This window comes from Centropristis striata, chromosome 20 (assembly GCF_030273125.1).
Source record: "Centropristis striata isolate RG_2023a ecotype Rhode Island chromosome 20, C.striata_1.0, whole genome shotgun sequence".
Taxonomy (NCBI): Eukaryota; Metazoa; Chordata; class Actinopteri; order Perciformes; family Serranidae; genus Centropristis; species Centropristis striata.
Window position 1 is genome coordinate 34,907,626 of NC_081536.1, and position 17,367 is coordinate 34,924,992.

At 36.9% G+C, this 17,367-nt stretch overlaps 2 protein-coding genes across 3 annotated transcripts in view; one reads left to right on the forward strand and one right to left on the reverse strand.

The window, feature by feature from the left end:
- Positions 1–1,959: 1,959 nt before the first annotated feature.
- On the forward strand, positions 1,960–11,443 carry cdk1 (cyclin dependent kinase 1). Its single transcript, XM_059359850.1, has 7 exons — positions 1,960–2,011; positions 2,876–3,032; positions 4,751–4,874; positions 7,317–7,487; positions 7,567–7,730; positions 10,136–10,277; positions 11,134–11,443. Exons 1-7 carry the CDS (start codon positions 1,975–1,977, stop codon positions 11,248–11,250), a joined length of 912 nt encoding a protein of 303 aa, XP_059215833.1. The 5' UTR covers positions 1,960–1,974; the 3' UTR covers positions 11,251–11,443.
- Positions 11,444–13,528: 2,085 nt separating this feature from the next.
- nvl (nuclear VCP like) overlaps positions 13,529–17,367 on the reverse strand; it is a 25,732-nt gene continuing 21,893 nt past the window's right edge. For both annotated transcript variants that reach the window (XM_059359834.1, XM_059359833.1), the window contains exons 22-24: positions 14,968–15,050; positions 13,973–14,070; positions 13,529–13,643 (exon numbers count right to left, since the gene is read on the reverse strand). In XM_059359834.1, coding sequence (XP_059215817.1) covers positions 13,599–13,643; positions 13,973–14,070; positions 14,968–15,050 — 226 coding nt within the window. In that variant the 3' untranslated portion in view covers positions 13,529–13,598. The remainder of the gene's footprint in view (positions 13,644–13,972; positions 14,071–14,967; positions 15,051–17,367) is intronic.

Here is a 17,367-nt window from a genome sequence, read left to right on the forward strand (position 1 = left end):
CCTGACCAGTGGTGGAGAAGTATTCACATCCTGTACTGCAGTAAAAGTATCAGAAAATGTACTTAAAGTATCAAAAGTAAAAGTACTTGTTGTTCTGCAGAATGGAGCCACTCAGATAGTTTTATATGAGATTAATGTTGTTTATGTTAAATATCTGGTAAATCTATCTGTCAGATAAATGTAGTGGAGTAGAAGTATACAGTTACATCAAATGGAAATACTGAAGTGAAGTACAAATACCTCAAAACTGTGAAATTACTCCTCTACAGTAAAAGTCATGCGTTCAAAACTTACTGCAGTAAAAGTTCAAAAGTATCAGAAAATCAAAAAATGAGATCAAATATCACTCTGGGATGAAGCGAATCATCTCTGTGTGGTAATAATAGCAGGTAAATATCTCCTGACCAGTGGTGGAGAAGTATTCACATCCTGTACTGCAGTAAAAGTTCAAAAGTATCAGAAAATGTACTTAAAGTATCAAAAGTAAAAGTACTCGTTATACAGAATGGACCACTCAGATAGTTTTATATGAGATTAATGTTGTTTATGGTAAATCTATCTGTCAGATAAATGTAGTGGAGTAGAAGTATACAGTTACATCAAATGGAAATATTCAAGTCTAATTTAGAGGTACTTGTACTTTACTGAAGTATAATGTACTTAGTTACTTTCCACCACTGCCAACGTTAACTAAAAATGTGACACTGGCAGTTTTTTGACCCACTCAGATTATGTTCCAAATATATTATTATATAAACGTGTTAACATTTTAAATTGATCACATTTTTCCGTTACGTTTATGTTAAGTCTTGAGCTGTAAATATATTTCTTTAAACTCTTAACTAGTAAAGACTAAATATCCTGTGATGAGGTTTGATTATTTTATATCATCTCTTTATATTTCTCATGTTTTTGTGTTAAGTCTCGAGCTGTACAGGAACTAAAGCTGCCAGATAAATGTAGTGGAGTAGAAGTATAAAGTTACATGTGTGGAAATACTCGAGTAAAGTACAAGTACCTCAAAACTATACATAAGTCTATTACTTGAGTAAGTGTACTGAAGTAAAAGTACAAAGGTATCGGCATCAAAATGTACTTAAAGCACAAAAGTAAAAGTATTTGTTATGCAGAATGGATCCACTCAGATAGTTTTATATATTATAAATATATTATTATACAAACAAGCTTAATCACTTCATATTTATCTTATATTTCATGTTAAATCTCGACCTGTAAACTAACTAAAGCTTTCAGATAAATGTAGTGAAGTAGAAGTATACAGTTAGATAAAAAAAAGACATACTCAAGTAAAGTATAAGTACTGAAAAGTTCTACTTAAGTCCAGTACTAGAGTAAATGTACTTAGTTACTTTCCACCACTGCTAACATTAGCTCAGATGTGACTCTGGTAATATAGCAGGTAAATATCTCCTGACCAGTGTGGAAGAAGTATTCACATCCTCTACTGCAGTAAAAGTACTAATACACACTGTCAAATGACTCCACTACAGTAAAAGTCCTGCATTCAAAACTTACTGCAGTAAAAGTACAAAAGTATCAGCATCAACATGTACTTAAAGTATCAAAAGTAAAAGTACTCGTTATGCAGAATAGATCCACTCAGATTGTTTATATATTCTAAATATATGATATAAACTCTTGACCTGAAAATAGATTTATTTAAACTGTCTTAATTAGTAAAGATGTGAAGATTTTAACTGTGATGATGTTTATTTATTTTATATCAAAAGGTCTCATCTCTTTATATTTATCATGTTTTTATTGTTAAATCTCAAGCTGTAAAGTAACTGAAGCTGCCAGATAAATGTAGTGGAGTAGAAGTATAAAGTTACATTAAATGGAAATACTCCAGTAAAGTCCAAGTAGCTGTAAACTGTACTTTAGTGCAGTACTAGAGTAAAAGTACTTAGTTACTGTAGAGCTGAGCGCCTCTTCTCTTTCTTTCAGATAATAATGGAAGACTACTTGAAGATAGAGAAAGTTGGAGAAGGTTTGTTTTATTCTCTTCTTGTGTCATCTCTATTATTCAAACACATTTCTATCATGATTATTAGTGATTATTCCTTAATGGTAGTAAAGTTCTATTGTCCTTAGCTCCCTTCTATTGTTTTTATTATTATTATTATTATTATTATAGGTACCATAACAAAACAAGTTTGAATCATTTGCCAAACCTTTGAATTACACCTGAACAAAGTCAATATATTTAACGTTTAAACTGATAAGTGTTTGTTTGTGTAACTATTAATGCCTGTCACCATAATAACTATATGGACTTATTGTTCAATATGTAAAATGGACACACTAGTTGTTTTCTGGACTCAATATATCCACTTTGTGTTTGAAGTGAAGCTGTAAATCTTTGACAGGCAGCACGAATTACTGAAGATAAAACTTGACTTCCCATCAGCCATTCCAGCTGTTTATGTTATTATAATAATATAATATATAATGATTATCTCAGAGCCTAAACGTCTATTTTATTTGTTTTGGTTGTTGTTTATTTATCTAGGATATTTTAATATTTATTTTCCACATTTCAATTCCAATGTTTGATATTCTCCATATTTATAAATTCATTGTTGTGTTAAAGGATGAACTTATTATTATTATTATTATGTTCTAATATTTTTATAAAACTAAAACAACGATACTATTTATCAGGATAGTTTCTGGGGAAATATATCGTCCTAAAACTGTGTTATGGTGACAGATCTAGTCCCAACTGTTTAATAACCTGGTTTATACTTGAACAGTGTCTGTAGCCTCTAACACTGCTGCTCTCCATAGGAACCTATGGGGTGGTGTGTACTTGAACAGTGTCTGTAGCCTCTAACACTGCTGCTCTCCGTAGGAACCTATGGGGTGGTGTATAAGGGCCGACACAAGGCCACGGGGCAGGTGGTGGCCATGAAGAAGATCCGTCTGGAGAGCGAGGAGGAGGGGGTCCCCAGCACCGCCGTCAGGGAGGTCTCTCTGCTCCAGGAGCTCAAACACCCCAACGTAGTCCGGTAGGGTCTCTACAGGGGACGGGGGGCCACAAGTCATATCTGATATATTTATATACCATACATGTCCTTTAATCAACCAACTATTGAGTCATATACATGGACACAATAACAGAGACAAGTCTTCAGGAAGTCAAAGGTCAATTTGTCCCTCTTTTATTTATTTATTTTTGCAATTTTGTGTCTTTTTTGAGGTCAATTTCTGTCTTTTTCTTGGCCATTTTGCGTCTTGTTTTTGGTCATTTTGCATCTTTTTGGGGTCATTTTGGAAGGTTTTTTTGGTCATTTTGCATCTTTTTGGGGTCATTTTGGAAGGTTTTTTTGGTCATTTTGCATCTTTTTGGGGTCATTTCGCGACTTTTTATGGTAAACTTGCGTCTTTTTGAGGTGCATTTGTGTCTTTTTTTGGTCACAGTAACAGTCTGATAGAACAACACTGCTCTAACCCTTCTGCCCTCTTCAGGTGTTTTTTTTTTTACATTTTTCTCTTTTTTTTCAGTTGTTGATCATACTTGAGGCGTGAGACATTTTTGCAGTTTTTTAGTACATTTTTTGAAAGCCCTTGTCATTAACCCTTCCATGTCTATTCTACTCCATTACTGCCCTCTGGTGACGTTTTGTAGCCAAAAACATCCATGGACAGAAAAACTGCTATTAAATCACCAGACATCAATATTTCAGATTTTTCTTTCTTTCTTAATCTCTGAAACAACTTCAGACTTGTTCAAATCATCTTCAGAATTTTAACCCTTCCGCATGAGCAGAAAAATCTTTAAAAATGGTTCAAGTAAAAGCCAAATTAAAAAGATGAGTCTTAAGTTTGTTCTTACAAATCTCACAATGAGGCACAATTCATTGTTTTTTGCTAAAATAATATTTTTAAACATATTTTTGATTTACAAATCCATTACTGTAATACATCCAGATAAAAATGTCATGGTTTCCCCACACTTGTATACAATAAATATTTAGTAACCTTTATAAAAAATAAATACACCTTTGTTTAAAAATGTATAATTTATCTGAATATAATCAAACATAATGGTTTTTAACAATGTATAAAGAACGAAATCTGAATGAAAATTGATAATAAAAAAATGGTTAAATGTTACGGTAATGATAGATTTGATAATGGTTTGCATTAAAATGTGTATATTTTAATAAAATATATGTTGGTGATACCAGGTACCTTGGAGCATATTTAAGTGCTTGACAAAGGAAAAAAAACCTTTTGTTGTTGTTTTTTCTATTTAAAAAAATTGTTACGTGATGAATTTTGCTCAGTGTCTCTAAAAATGTCAAATACCTTAAAATGTTTAAAATAGATTATAAATTCATATTAAACAGTGACTTTAGATTGTTTATGTTATTAAGGGTCAAAGAAAATCTGTATTCAATGCTCTTGTATTTTTGCTATGAGCTGCACCATTTTCATGAGAATCAGCCAGATGCACCAGTGGAGTATAAAAGACATGAAAGGGTTAATGACAATGGTTTTCAAACATTTTACTAAAAAGAAAAGTTCCTGCAAAAAATCATGTCTCAAGCCGGAACACAGCCAGAATGATCAACACATGAAAAGCATAGAGATGAATGTAGTAAAATGTGTGAAGTGGGTTAATGGTTAATTTTAGCAGCTTCCAGTCTGAACCTCCATCCAGACCTTTAAGATCAGGATGTAAATGTCTGGACTGACCCGTCCCCGTCTCTCTGTGTCCCAGACTCCTGGACGTCCTGATGCAGGAGTCTCGTCTCTACCTCATCTTTGAGTTCCTGTCCATGGACCTGAAGAAGTACCTGGACTCCATCCCGTCTGGACAGTACATGGACCCCATGCTGGTCAAGGTACCCTCTATTAATAAGCACTACAAGGACCCCATGCTGGTCAAGGTACCCTCTATTAATAAACAGTACAAGGACCCCATGCTGGTCAAGGTACCCTCTATTAATAAACAGTACATGGACCCCATGCTGGTCAAGGTACCCTCTATTAATAAACAGTACATGGACCCCATGCTGGTCAAGGTACCCTCTATTAATAAACAGTACATGGACCCCATGCTGGTCAAGGTACCCTCTATTAATAAACAGTACAAGGACCCCATGCTGGTCAAGGTACCCTCTATTAATAAGCAGTACATGGACCCCATGCTGGTCAAGGTACCCTCTATTAATAAGCAGTACATGGACCCCATGCTGGTCTAGGTACCCTCTATTAATAAACAGTACATGGACCCCATGCTGGTCAAGGTACCCTCTATTAATAAGCAGTACATGGACCCCATGCTGGTCAAGGTACCCTCTATTAATAAACAGTACATGGACCCCATGCTGGTCAAGGTACCCTCTATTAATAAGCAGTACATGGACCCCATGCTGGTCAAGGTACCCTCTATTAATAAACAGTACATGGACCCCATGCTGGTCAAGGTACCCTCTATTAATAAGCAGTACATGGACCCCATGCTGGTCAAGGTACCCTCTATTAATAAGCAGTACATGGACCCCATGCTGGTCAAGGTACCCTCTATTAATAAGCAGTACATGGACCCCATGCTGGTCAAGGTACCCTCTATTAATAAACAGTACATGGACCCCATGCTGGTCAAGGTACCCTCTATTAATAAGCAGTACATGGACCCCATGCTGGTCAAGGTACCCTCTATTAATAAGCAGTACATGGACCCCATGCTGGTCAAGGTACCCTCTCTTTTAATAAACACCCTTCCTACAGGTGCTTGAAATCCTTGAAAATGCTTGAATTTTAATGTTGAATTTCAAGGTTTGAAAAGTGCTGTGATTTTGGATTAAATGCTTGAAATTCTTCATTTATTCATTTTGAACCTTCGTAGAGAAGACTGCTGAGTGTAGCGGTGGAGAAGTGGTGTGTTCTCTCTTTACAACACAACACACAACAATGAGATAACAGGGGCGTCCTGGTGGCACACTTGGTAGACGTACCACTCCTGGTAGAGGTACCACACCTGGTAGACGTACCACTCCTGGTAGAGGTGCCACTCCTGGTAGAGGTGCCACACCTGGTAGACGTACCACTCCTGGTAGAGGTACCACACCTGGTAGAGGTACCACTCCTGGTAGAGGTACCACTCCTGGTAGAGGTACCACACCTGGTAGACGTACCACACCTGGTAGACGTACCACTCCTGGTAGAGGTACCACTCATGGTAGAGGTACCACTCATGGTAGAGGTACCACACCTGGTAGACGTACCACACCTGGTAGACGTACCACTCCTGGTAGAGGTACCACACCTGGTAGACGTACCACTCCTGGTAGAGGTACCACTCCTGGTAGAGGTACCACTCCTGGTAGAGGTACCACTCCTGGTAGAGGTACCACACCTGGTAGACGTACCACACCTGGTAGACGTACCACTCCTGGTAGACGTACCACTCCTGGTAGAGGTACCACACCTGGTAGAGGTACCACACCTGGTAGAGGTACCACTCCTGGTAGACGTACCACACCTGGTAGACGTACCACACCTGGTAGACGTACCACTCCTGGTAGAGGTACCAACTAGACAAGTAAAAAAAAAAAAAAATACCGTAATCAGTTACTTTATAATTAGATTCCTCCAACACTGAAGATAAGTTTGCAGCTGCAGTTGAAGATTGTTGTCGTGTATTAAGTATTTCTATATTTACCCTGGGAAGATATATGTTCAGATGTAGTTTTTTTGCCAGTCCTGCTTTTGTTTTTGTGGTAATTGGAATTGGAAGCTGATTCCATAATTTAAACTGTGACCCCTATAAGGGTCGTCACGCTACTAAAATTTTCAACTGGATACCGATACTCAGGAAAATATTCGATACTCGATACCATTTTGATACCACCAGGATAAAAACAAAGACCCCAAAATTTAACAGAAATATTTTTATTAACAAGAAAAATGCAACATGTTAAGATTAACAGAGCCACAGGTTAAATATTTATAATAAAAACAGTTGTGCAAAAAGAAACTGCAGCTATGATAACAAGCTTCAGGTCTGAGGTAGTGCAGAAAATAAATAAATACAATAAACAATGACAATTAGAACAATATTTTGAGGTGTATGCTTAAGGGTATAGATACTTTTTAAAATGAGTATCGTATCAGGGTACAACGTTTTAGTATCTATACTTTTTTGAGTATCGATACTTTTGACAACCCTAACCCCTATTCTATCCACGTGAAGCCTGCTGTGGCTCTATAAACACTCACTAATGTTTATAATCTCCTCCTGTTTAGTTCCACGTCTCTAAACCTGTTCCTCCTCCTGTCAGAGCTACCTGTACCAGATCCTGGAGGGTATTTACTTCTGTCACTGTCGTCGAGTTCTCCACCGGGACCTGAAGCCCCAGAACCTCCTGATCGACAACAAAGGAGTCATCAAACTGGCCGACTTCGGCCTGGCCCGGGCCTTCGGGGTCCCTGTGAGGGTCTACACCCACGAGGTGAGCCTCCTCACTGCTGGGCCTCTGCTGCAGCGTCATGGTGATTCAATGAGCTGAATGAATGTGTGTGTGTTGTCAGGTTGTGACACTGTGGTACCGGGCCCCTGAGGTCCTCCTGGGGTCCCCCCGCTACTCCACCCCGGTGGACGTGTGGAGCACCGGCACCATCTTTGCGGAGCTGGCCACTAAGAAGCCTCTGTTCCACGGAGACTCTGAGATAGACCAGCTCTTCAGGATCTTCAGGTAGAAACACAAACACATGAAGCTTAGAGAGTAAATCCTAGTGGAAGATGGTTCACTACTGCTTTCTTTACTTCAGTGGGATGGAAATGAAAGGATGCATGTGTGTATTTTGACTTTTATAATATTTCCTATTTCACTGAGTGCCTCCACGTTGATGAGCCAGACTCTGGATTTTAGACGTTTAATGACGTTTAAAGAGCCCACAGACAGCCAACCATTTGAAATGAAGGCCTTAAATGTCTACAATTCTCTTAAAATACTTCAATGCAAGTTTTAAAAGGTATTAATGTATTAATGTTACTTAAAACAACAAAACAAATGCTTTAACTTCAGTCTCGCTCTAAATGTTTTGATGAGGCTATAACAGAATACGGAGACTGTTTCCATGATGGGAACAGCTGTAATGATCCACTCTCTGGTGTTCTAACATTTATAATCAGATCTCCACCACCAGTGGACGATAACTGATTTATACTTATTACACAATCTACATGTCAAATTTCATTCATGTAAATGTAGATTTACATGAATAATTACAACATGAGAGTCACTGTGATGAGAGAAAGCAGTAAGAACGCTCAGCAACGATCTTAAAGTCATCTGTATTTTATTGTGAAGGACAGAAGTACCCAGAAACATCCAGTTTACCCCAAAAACTCAGCAGCTCGTTGTTTTATTGTTTTTTATTCTAACTGGCAGCGTTAGCGAGGCTAACATACACGCTTAAACAATATACGGTTTGAAGGATAAGAAGTTCGACTTTAGTTTGACACCATTTAATTAATTAGTGTGATATGATCATTTATATTAGTGGTTAATGTGAAGTTTTGATAGAATCTTATTCTATCAAAATACACAGTTACACTAGTACTAATGTGAAGAGCTGTGAATAAATCCAGATAGTTTTTCAGTATTTCCAGGCCTCTGATTTCCCTTCATGTCTTTTCTACTTTTTTTGCCAGCATGGATGTGAAATGGCTCTTAAATTGTGTCATTATGGTCTTAAAATGTCAGACATGAGGTTAGTTTTCACACTAATCTTCATATTTCATTGTTTTGTGTTAAAATAAGTTTTGGATCAAATTAAACTCAGTGATTCATGCTAGCAAGGTTTGATCCACTAACATAGTTTCTCTCACATGTTTTATATTTTCTTTAATTTGTACTGTGAACATTATATTAAATATTTAGATTTTACTTGACGATAGACAACAAAAGCTTATTAATTCTAAGGAGATAAGATTTTTCAGTGTTAATCTTAGAACATTATATGTCCTATTCATGATAAACAGCTGGAATCTGATTCCTTCATCTTTTATACAGTAACTGAAGATTCAAGAAGATATTAAGCGTTTCTGTCTTTCAAATAAAAATCTGAACGTATCACAGAACAAATAGAGTACGAGTTTTTTCCTTTTGACTTTAAAGAGAAACTCTTTATTTTTAAGCTTAATTTTACCAAAGGCATTTGTACACATATAAAATAGTAGTAAACCAGTCTGAAAAACAAAATATTTATTTCATTAGATGTTGTAAAGGGACTTTTCCAAGATGTTTTTCTATGTGGTTGTTGAAGACGCACTGAGGACAGAAAGCCACTAAACTGTTGGTCTGAACTTCTGCAATATTTATCCTTGGAAAGGGCTGAGGAGGGCCTCTGAAACTATATTATCATTATTATTATTATTGTGGCTTTCAGTTTTCAAACTGAAGCTTTATCAACAGAATTCTCAGCTCAGCAAAATCTTAACGATCACTCGGCCTGTCACCATAATTACTATATCAACTTATCGTTCAATATATGAAAATGGACCTGATTGTTTTTTTTCTGGACTCAATATATTGTTTACATGTGACTTTGTGTGTTTTAAAGTAAAACTGTAAATGATTGACAGGCAGAACGAACTGCTGGTTTTAAAAACTATGAACTATTTCCCAAGCAGCCATTCAGCTGTTTATATGTTATTTTAATAATAAAATAATATAATACTTATCTCTGAGAGTCTATTTTATTTGTTTTGGTTGTTTGTTTATTCATGTTTTATTTATCTAGAATATTTTAATATTTGTTTTCCACATTTCAATTCCAGTATTTAACAACAATGAATTTTTAAATCTGGAGAATATTAAAGGATGAACTTATTATTATTGTTGTTGTTGTTCTATTTATGGTTATAAAACTAAAACATCAATACAACGATTCTATCGTTTATCAGGATAGTTTCTGGGGAAATATATCGTCCTAATAAAAGTGTCATTGTGACGGGACTAAGGCCCATTAATGGATTATTGATGAGTTATTGCGTCTCGAGTGTAAACGCCCAGTCCTTCGTCTGTCTGATCGATAATCAATACTGAGACCTGAAGGTCCTCAACCATCCTGTGTGTGTGTGTGTGTGCTGCAGGACTCTAGGAACCCCCAACAACGACGTGTGGCCTGACGTGGAGAGTCTTCCTGACTACAAGAACACGTTCCCTAAGTGGAAGTCTGGGAACCTTTCGTCTATGGTGAAGAACCTGGACAAGAACGGCCTGGACCTGCTGGCGGTAAGACAACAACCATCAGACCCAGGAAAAACAAACATTAGCATTAGCACTGGAGCTAACAAGCACTTTTACTATAGAGAAAATACAAACATTAGCATTAGCACTGGAGCTAACAAGCACTTTTACTATAGAGAAAATACAAACATTAGCATTAGCACTGGAGCTAACAAGCACTTTTACTATAGAGAAACAACAAATATATATATATGAGAGAATCAATCAACTTTAACTAACCTTGTTTCCTGTCAGTCACTATAGAAGCCTTTAGATACTGTAATTTCCGAGCTTGGGATAAATAAAGTATATCTATCTATACTTTATATCAACTTTAGATGAATTACAATGCACTCGTTTTTTATTTTACCGTTCCACCTGTTATTTCCTGTCACTACCTTTTCAAAAATAAAAGCACCCCGTTTCACACTGGATGGCACCTTTTCAAAATAAAAGCATCACAACATTGTAAAACACCTAGAAAATATACAAACATGAAAAACAAGCTTTATAACACATAAACACCTTGCTAAAGGACATTTACAGTTGAGTTTAAAATAAATGTTAGTGATTGGAGTATTTACTACTTTTAACTGCTATATTTGATTTACTCCACATTAACAGTCTGATCATTACATGTATTCTCATCAGCAGCAGCTCAAAACCAGATAATTCACTGTATTTTATAAAGCGATTACATTAATATTGAGCAGAATTGAGTTCTCCTAGTGACCTGTGTTGTCTTTAAGCCCGAGTGTCTCCTAGTGACCTGTGTTGTCTTTAAGCCCGAGTGTCTCCTAGTGACCTGTGTTGTCTTTAAGCCCGAGTGTCTCCTAGTGACCTGTGTTGTCTCCTGCTGCAGGACATGTTGACCTATAACCCCCCTAAGAGGATCTCGGCCCGGGAGGCCATGAGCCACCCGTACTTCAGTGACCTGGATAAATCCACTCTGCCTGCTGCCTCCATCAGCAACATGTAACACACCTCCGACACGTCATCACATCCTGTAAATACTTGTGTGTGCTTCTTGTTTTAGACCTTTAGGAAAGTTTGTCTTCAATAAAACTGCACTTTCTGTCATCCCCACAACTTTATAATCCATGTTTGTCCTTTTTTACTATTTCTCTCTGAAATAGTGTCTGAATTTCTAAAAATAAACGTCTTTTATCAATTCTCTTGTTTTGTCCTTGCAATAAAGTCTTAAAAATGACCAAAAATATCTTGAAAATATCGACATGCTACAGTGACTTTTCTTTGACGGAGTCATTTTTGACATCCCATAATATGTTGTTTGTCTGTTACTAATGGCCATATTGTGCTCTGAAATGTATCAACAGACTAGAAAATTTACAAATTTTAGGCATTTTTACACGTTTTGAAATTTGATCAGTTTTGACAAATCAACATACTATAATAACTTTTTTTTTCAGGGAGTCATTTTTGGAAAAACTATAATACGACATGTACAAACAGACTATAATCAGCACCATTTCTTGCATTTTAAAATTTGACAATTTTTGACAAATCGTACCGTAAACATAGTAAGATGGGTTTTTTTTAACGGTCATTTTTGGACTTCCCATAATTTGGTGTTTTTTCATTATTTTTTGTAAAAACTATACTACCACATATCAACATACTATAATTGACCCATTTGAAGCATTTATAGGCTTTTTAGAATCTGACCATTTCTTGACAAACGACATACTATACTGCATGACTTTTTTTTTTGGAGGTGGTCATTTTTTGACATCCCATAATCTGGTGTTTTCCTTTTATTTCTGGCCATATTATGCTCTAATATATATTATATAAATAGTGTTTGTAGTGGCGTGTGGTTGGTTTGTGTCCCGTTGGAAGCTTCAGGTCAGCGTTCCACTCTTGGTTCTGATCCGGGGATCAGACCATATGGAGGAGAGGGATCTGATCTCTGACTACAGCCTCTACACCTCAACCTAGCTCACTCATGTTAGCATTAGCTGTTAGCATTAGCTGATGCTAGTTTAAATGTTGTTAGTGACCTCAGTAAACTGAGCAGCGACTCCTTGGAGTGTCTGTTAGTCCAACAAACGCTGAACAAGACATTTAATGAACAAAACGTTCAAATAAACTGTCATTAAGTGAAAATACAGTCAAAGGATCAAAGTTCCAAACCGCTAAACCTCCTTTTTTATATCTATATTACGTTATATATAACTTTATTGACACGTTGCCGTGAAACTCTTTGAGAACAAACAACCCCAGGACTTTCACCCAGGAGACGTAAAAAAGAAAACGTAAAATTACCATTTAGAAATATGTAAAAGGATTTTTTTTTTAAACGTGAAATGACATAAAATGACCAACAATAAACCTTAAATGTTTCCCAGCAGAACATCCAGGAAGACATTTTTAAAAAAGATGTAAAATGATATAAAAAGACAGAATTAGCAAAAAAAAGTCAAGAGACCAAAAAAAAAATGTAAAAAAAGATGTGAAATTACAAAAAGACACTAAATTGTCAAAAAAAAAGGCACAAAGTTACAAAAAAAACATGTTAAAAATACCACAAAAGACATATAGATATTAAAAAAGGAGGTTTAGTGTTTTTTAATTTTTGGTAATTTTATAACGTTATTTTAACGCCACCTGTCAATCAAAGGTAGCCCCGCCCCAAATCATATGATTCTTTATCTTCTATTTTCTTCTAAATGGGGCCATTATTAGAACTATTGACATCAGATTGTTTACTAGTGATTGAGACCATAGTGTTGTCCTGAAAACATTTCTGAGGGAAAAAGTCAAGTAAAATAATCACTTTTTTTTAGAGGGGTCATTTTTTTAAATCCCATATTGTGTTTTTCTGTTATTAATGGCCATATTATGCTGCTTTATGTATCAACAGACAATAATTGACCAATTAAAAAAACAATTTTTTTAAAAAACATTTTAAAATGTAACCAATTTTAGACTAAAAATCAACATGCTAAAGTATCTTTTTTTTTTTTGAGGAGGTCATTTTTGACATCCCATAATAAAATGTTTTGTCATTTCTGGCCACATTATGCTCTAACATGTATCAACAGACTGTAAACGACACATTTTAAGCACTTTTAGGCATTTTACATATTTGACAACATACTAGTATATACATTATTGTGAAAAATTGTCATAGCACACACACACAGACACACACACACACACACACACACAGTAGATAGACAGACTGGTTTCTACACATACTTTTTATTATGAAAATTATGGTTCAACCACGATAATAATAATAATAATTCACTGATAACTGAAGTCCCAGGGAGGATGCTGCTGGTTCTGGTTCTGGTCCGGTCGTTATCTGCTCAGAGACTCTTTGAGCTGCTCGTAGATCCTCTGGTCCTACACACACACACACACACACACACACACACACACACACACAGTCAGTCCATGCTCATATCAGTTCCAGTGTTTCAGTGTTTGATGTAACAGTGAGTCAGTGGATGGACTCTGGCTGGTTCTGACTGGTTCTGGCTAGTTCTGACTGGTTCTGACTGGTTCTGGCTGGTTCTGACTGGTTCTGGCTGGTTCTGACTGGTTCTGGCTGGTTCTGACTGGTTCTGGCTAGTTCTGACTGGTTCTGACTGGTTCTGGCTGGTTCTGGCTGGTTCTGACTGGTTCTGGCTGGTTCTGGCTGGTTCTGATCCATAAAGATCAAACTGTTTTACCTTTTTGGACACAGATGGACGAACTTTCTTGAAGGCGTCCTCGAAGTTCTGTTTGTTGACTCTGATGTCGGCAACACCGGCCGAGGACAACGGCTGACCTGAGGGGCAACCAGCAACATTTATCAGGAGAAAAGTTGACCTGAGGGGCAACCAGCAACATTTATCAGGAGAAAAGTTGACCTGAGGGGCAACCAGCAACATTTATCAGGAGAAAAGTTGACCTGAGGGGCAACCAGCAACATTTATCAGGAGAAAAGTTGACCTGAGGGGCAACCAGCAACATTTATCAGGAGAAAAGTTGACCTGAGGGGCAACCAGCAACATTTATCATAAATGTGAAGTTCATTAACCAAAGTTAAACATTTGAACATTCTTTGTTAATGTGTGAGGTAAATTATTAATGTGAGAGGTAAAATGTTAATGTAAGAGGTAAAATTATTAATGTGAGAGGTAAAATGTTAATGTAAGAGGTAAAATGTTAATGTGAGAGGTAAAATTATCAATGTGAGAGGTAAAATGTTAATGTGAGAGGTAAAATGTTAATGTAAGAGGTAAAATTATTAATGTGAGGTAAAATGTTAATGTGAGAGGTAAAATTATTAATGTGAGAGGTAAAATTATTAATGTGAGAGGTAAAATGTTAATGTGAGAGGTAAAATGTTAATGTGAGAGGTAAAATGTTAATGTGAGAGGTAAAATGTTAATGTGAGAGGTAAAATTATTAATGTGTGAGGTAAAATTATTAATGTGAGAGGTAAAATTATTAATGTGAGAGGTAAAATGTTAATGTGAGAGGTAAAATGTTAATGTGAGAGGGAGGAATGAATTATGTGGCTCCTCATAACACTAAAGCAGCTTCAGGTTTATATCAAAGTTATTTTAAAATAATCTACAAATCAGAACAGTGAGAATAAATAAATGAATTATTAATCCGTCCAGAACCGTTAATCCTTCGTTCTGGTTCCATGGTGAATATAAACTCAGTATCAGGTTACCAGGAGCAGAGCTGCTGGTCTTCAGGTGAGTCCTCAGAGCGTTAACAGACGCTTCCCTCACCAACGCCGTCAGGTCAGCTCCACTGCAACACACACACACACACACACACACACACACATATATATATAAATATATAATATATAATATATACACCTGAGATGTGATGATGTTTCCTTCAGCAGCTGCAGCAGATAAACATGTTGAGATGTTTTTATCAAGACTTCTGGATGAAATGCTTTATGGGACATCAGACATTCATATCAACTTTATTCTGATGACATTTAGGCTCCGTTTCCATGGTGACGGTCTGAACAGAAGACCTAAAGTGGCGTCTCGTCTTCAGTTTTTATTCCTCGTTTAGACGAGCGTTTTCAGGAGGAAATCTGCTGCATACGGTGACGCAAAAGTGTGTGAATGTGATTGTATGCAGCCAGGCGGCATCACTTAAAGCCATAAGAGCATCTTTGGACATGCAGAAGTTTTCATCAGCTACTCCTTCCACAAAGTTCTCCTCCATCACTAGATCTCCCAGGTCTCCTCCAAAGCCGTCTGGCTGGTTTTTAGTCTTTTTGTGTTTTTTTTGTCATTTTGTGTTTTTTTTTTGTCATTTTGTGGTCAATAATTGTCTTTTTTTTGGCCATTTTGCACATTTTGGGTCATTTTGTGTCTTTTTTGTCAGTTTGTCTTTTTGTGGTCAATTTTTGTCTTTATTTTGCCATTTTGCATCTCTTTTTTTGGTTATTTTGCATCTTTTTTGGTCAATTTGTGTCTTTTTTTGTCATTTTTTGTCCATTACTCCTCCTTCCACAAAGTTCTCCTCCATCACTAGATCTCCCAGGTCTCCTCCAAAGCCGTCTGGCTGGTTTTTAGTCTTTTTGTGTCTTTTTTGGTCAATTTGTGTTATTTTTATGTCTTTATTTTGTCAATTTGTGTCTTTTTTGTCAGTTTGTCTTGTTGTGGTCAATTTTTGTCTTTATTTTGCCATTTTGCATCTCTTTTTTTGGTTATTTTGCATCTTTTTTTGGTCAATTTGTGTCTTTTTTTGTCATTTTGTGTCTTTTTGTGGCCATTACTCCTCCTTCCACAAAGTTCTCCTCCATCACTAGATCTCCCAGGTCTCGTTCACAGCCGTCTGGCTCCTCCCACCAATCGCTGCATCCAGAATGTGATGGAGGTAATTCCAGATCCTTCTCTGTTCACTAATACTATCTGTACATATCCTGGACATTTGGTGGAAAGACTCCTGTAAGTTTATTAGAGCTGCCAGAGCAGCTTGAAGGTCCCACCATGGAAATAATCCCACGTTTCTTTATTTCCTGTCCTGGAGCATGTATGTGACGTAAACACATACGTGACGTGAGCAGATCAGATCAGAGTTTTGTGTCTTGTCAGTGTAGACGACACGCTACGGAGGAGAGGATCTAACTTTTACACTTTGGAGGGTGGTTTCAGATTTTTGCGTCTTTAAGCCCCAAAAACGCCGTCACCGTCTAAACGAAAGGCACTTCACATAAAATGTTTTGTTGTTTTCACCCGCGAGCGTCCTGGTGTAAACGGGCCTCAGGAGGCTCTTCAGGCCGTCTGCAGTGGGACCAAAACATTTAGACTGAATGACTTGCTTATATACGGCATCAAAACATTTTTTTTTCTTTTTGGTCAACTTAAATGTGCATCATAGCGTACGGAAGTCTACGCCACCTTCACCTCGACATGTTCACCAACTTCAAGTCTAGTTTTAGTTTCCCGCTTGGAGAGCTTTCTGTTCTTTCTGTTCTTTCTGTTCTTTCTGTTCTGTCCAGCCTTTCATTAGCACTTTGGTTCTCTCTGCTTTCTGTCAAAATCATATTGATTATTGCTCATTGTGACCTGTTAGTGAAGCTGCTAGGCTGGTTTAGACTGTTTTATCCTCTTTGTTAAGCTTGAAATAAGGTTTGTGGCTCCGTTACAAAGTTTTTTACCTTTTTTCGGCCAAAGTGTCTCTTTAGCTCATAAAGGCTGCCGAACCCTGAACCAGACCAGAAACACCTTCTGTTCTCTCTAAATAATCCGTACAGAACCATTCTGCTTTACGGCACGTTCTCCATCTTTAATCTATATATATATATATATATATATATATATATAAATATATATATATATATATATATATTTATATATACATATCTGGGAGCTGCTGCAGCAAGGTAACGTTAGTGAAGCTGGTTTAAAATGTTCAGCAGACTGAATGAGAGGTCAAAGGTCACCAGGTTTACTACTGCGTGTGTCATGCTTTGTGTCTTTCTAACTGAGCTGTGATGAAGGAGTTCTTCTGGTTCTGGTTGTTCTGGATCCATCGTGTGTCTGACTGGTTCCACTGGTTCCACTGGTTCCACTGACAGTCTGAAGATCTGAACTTTCTT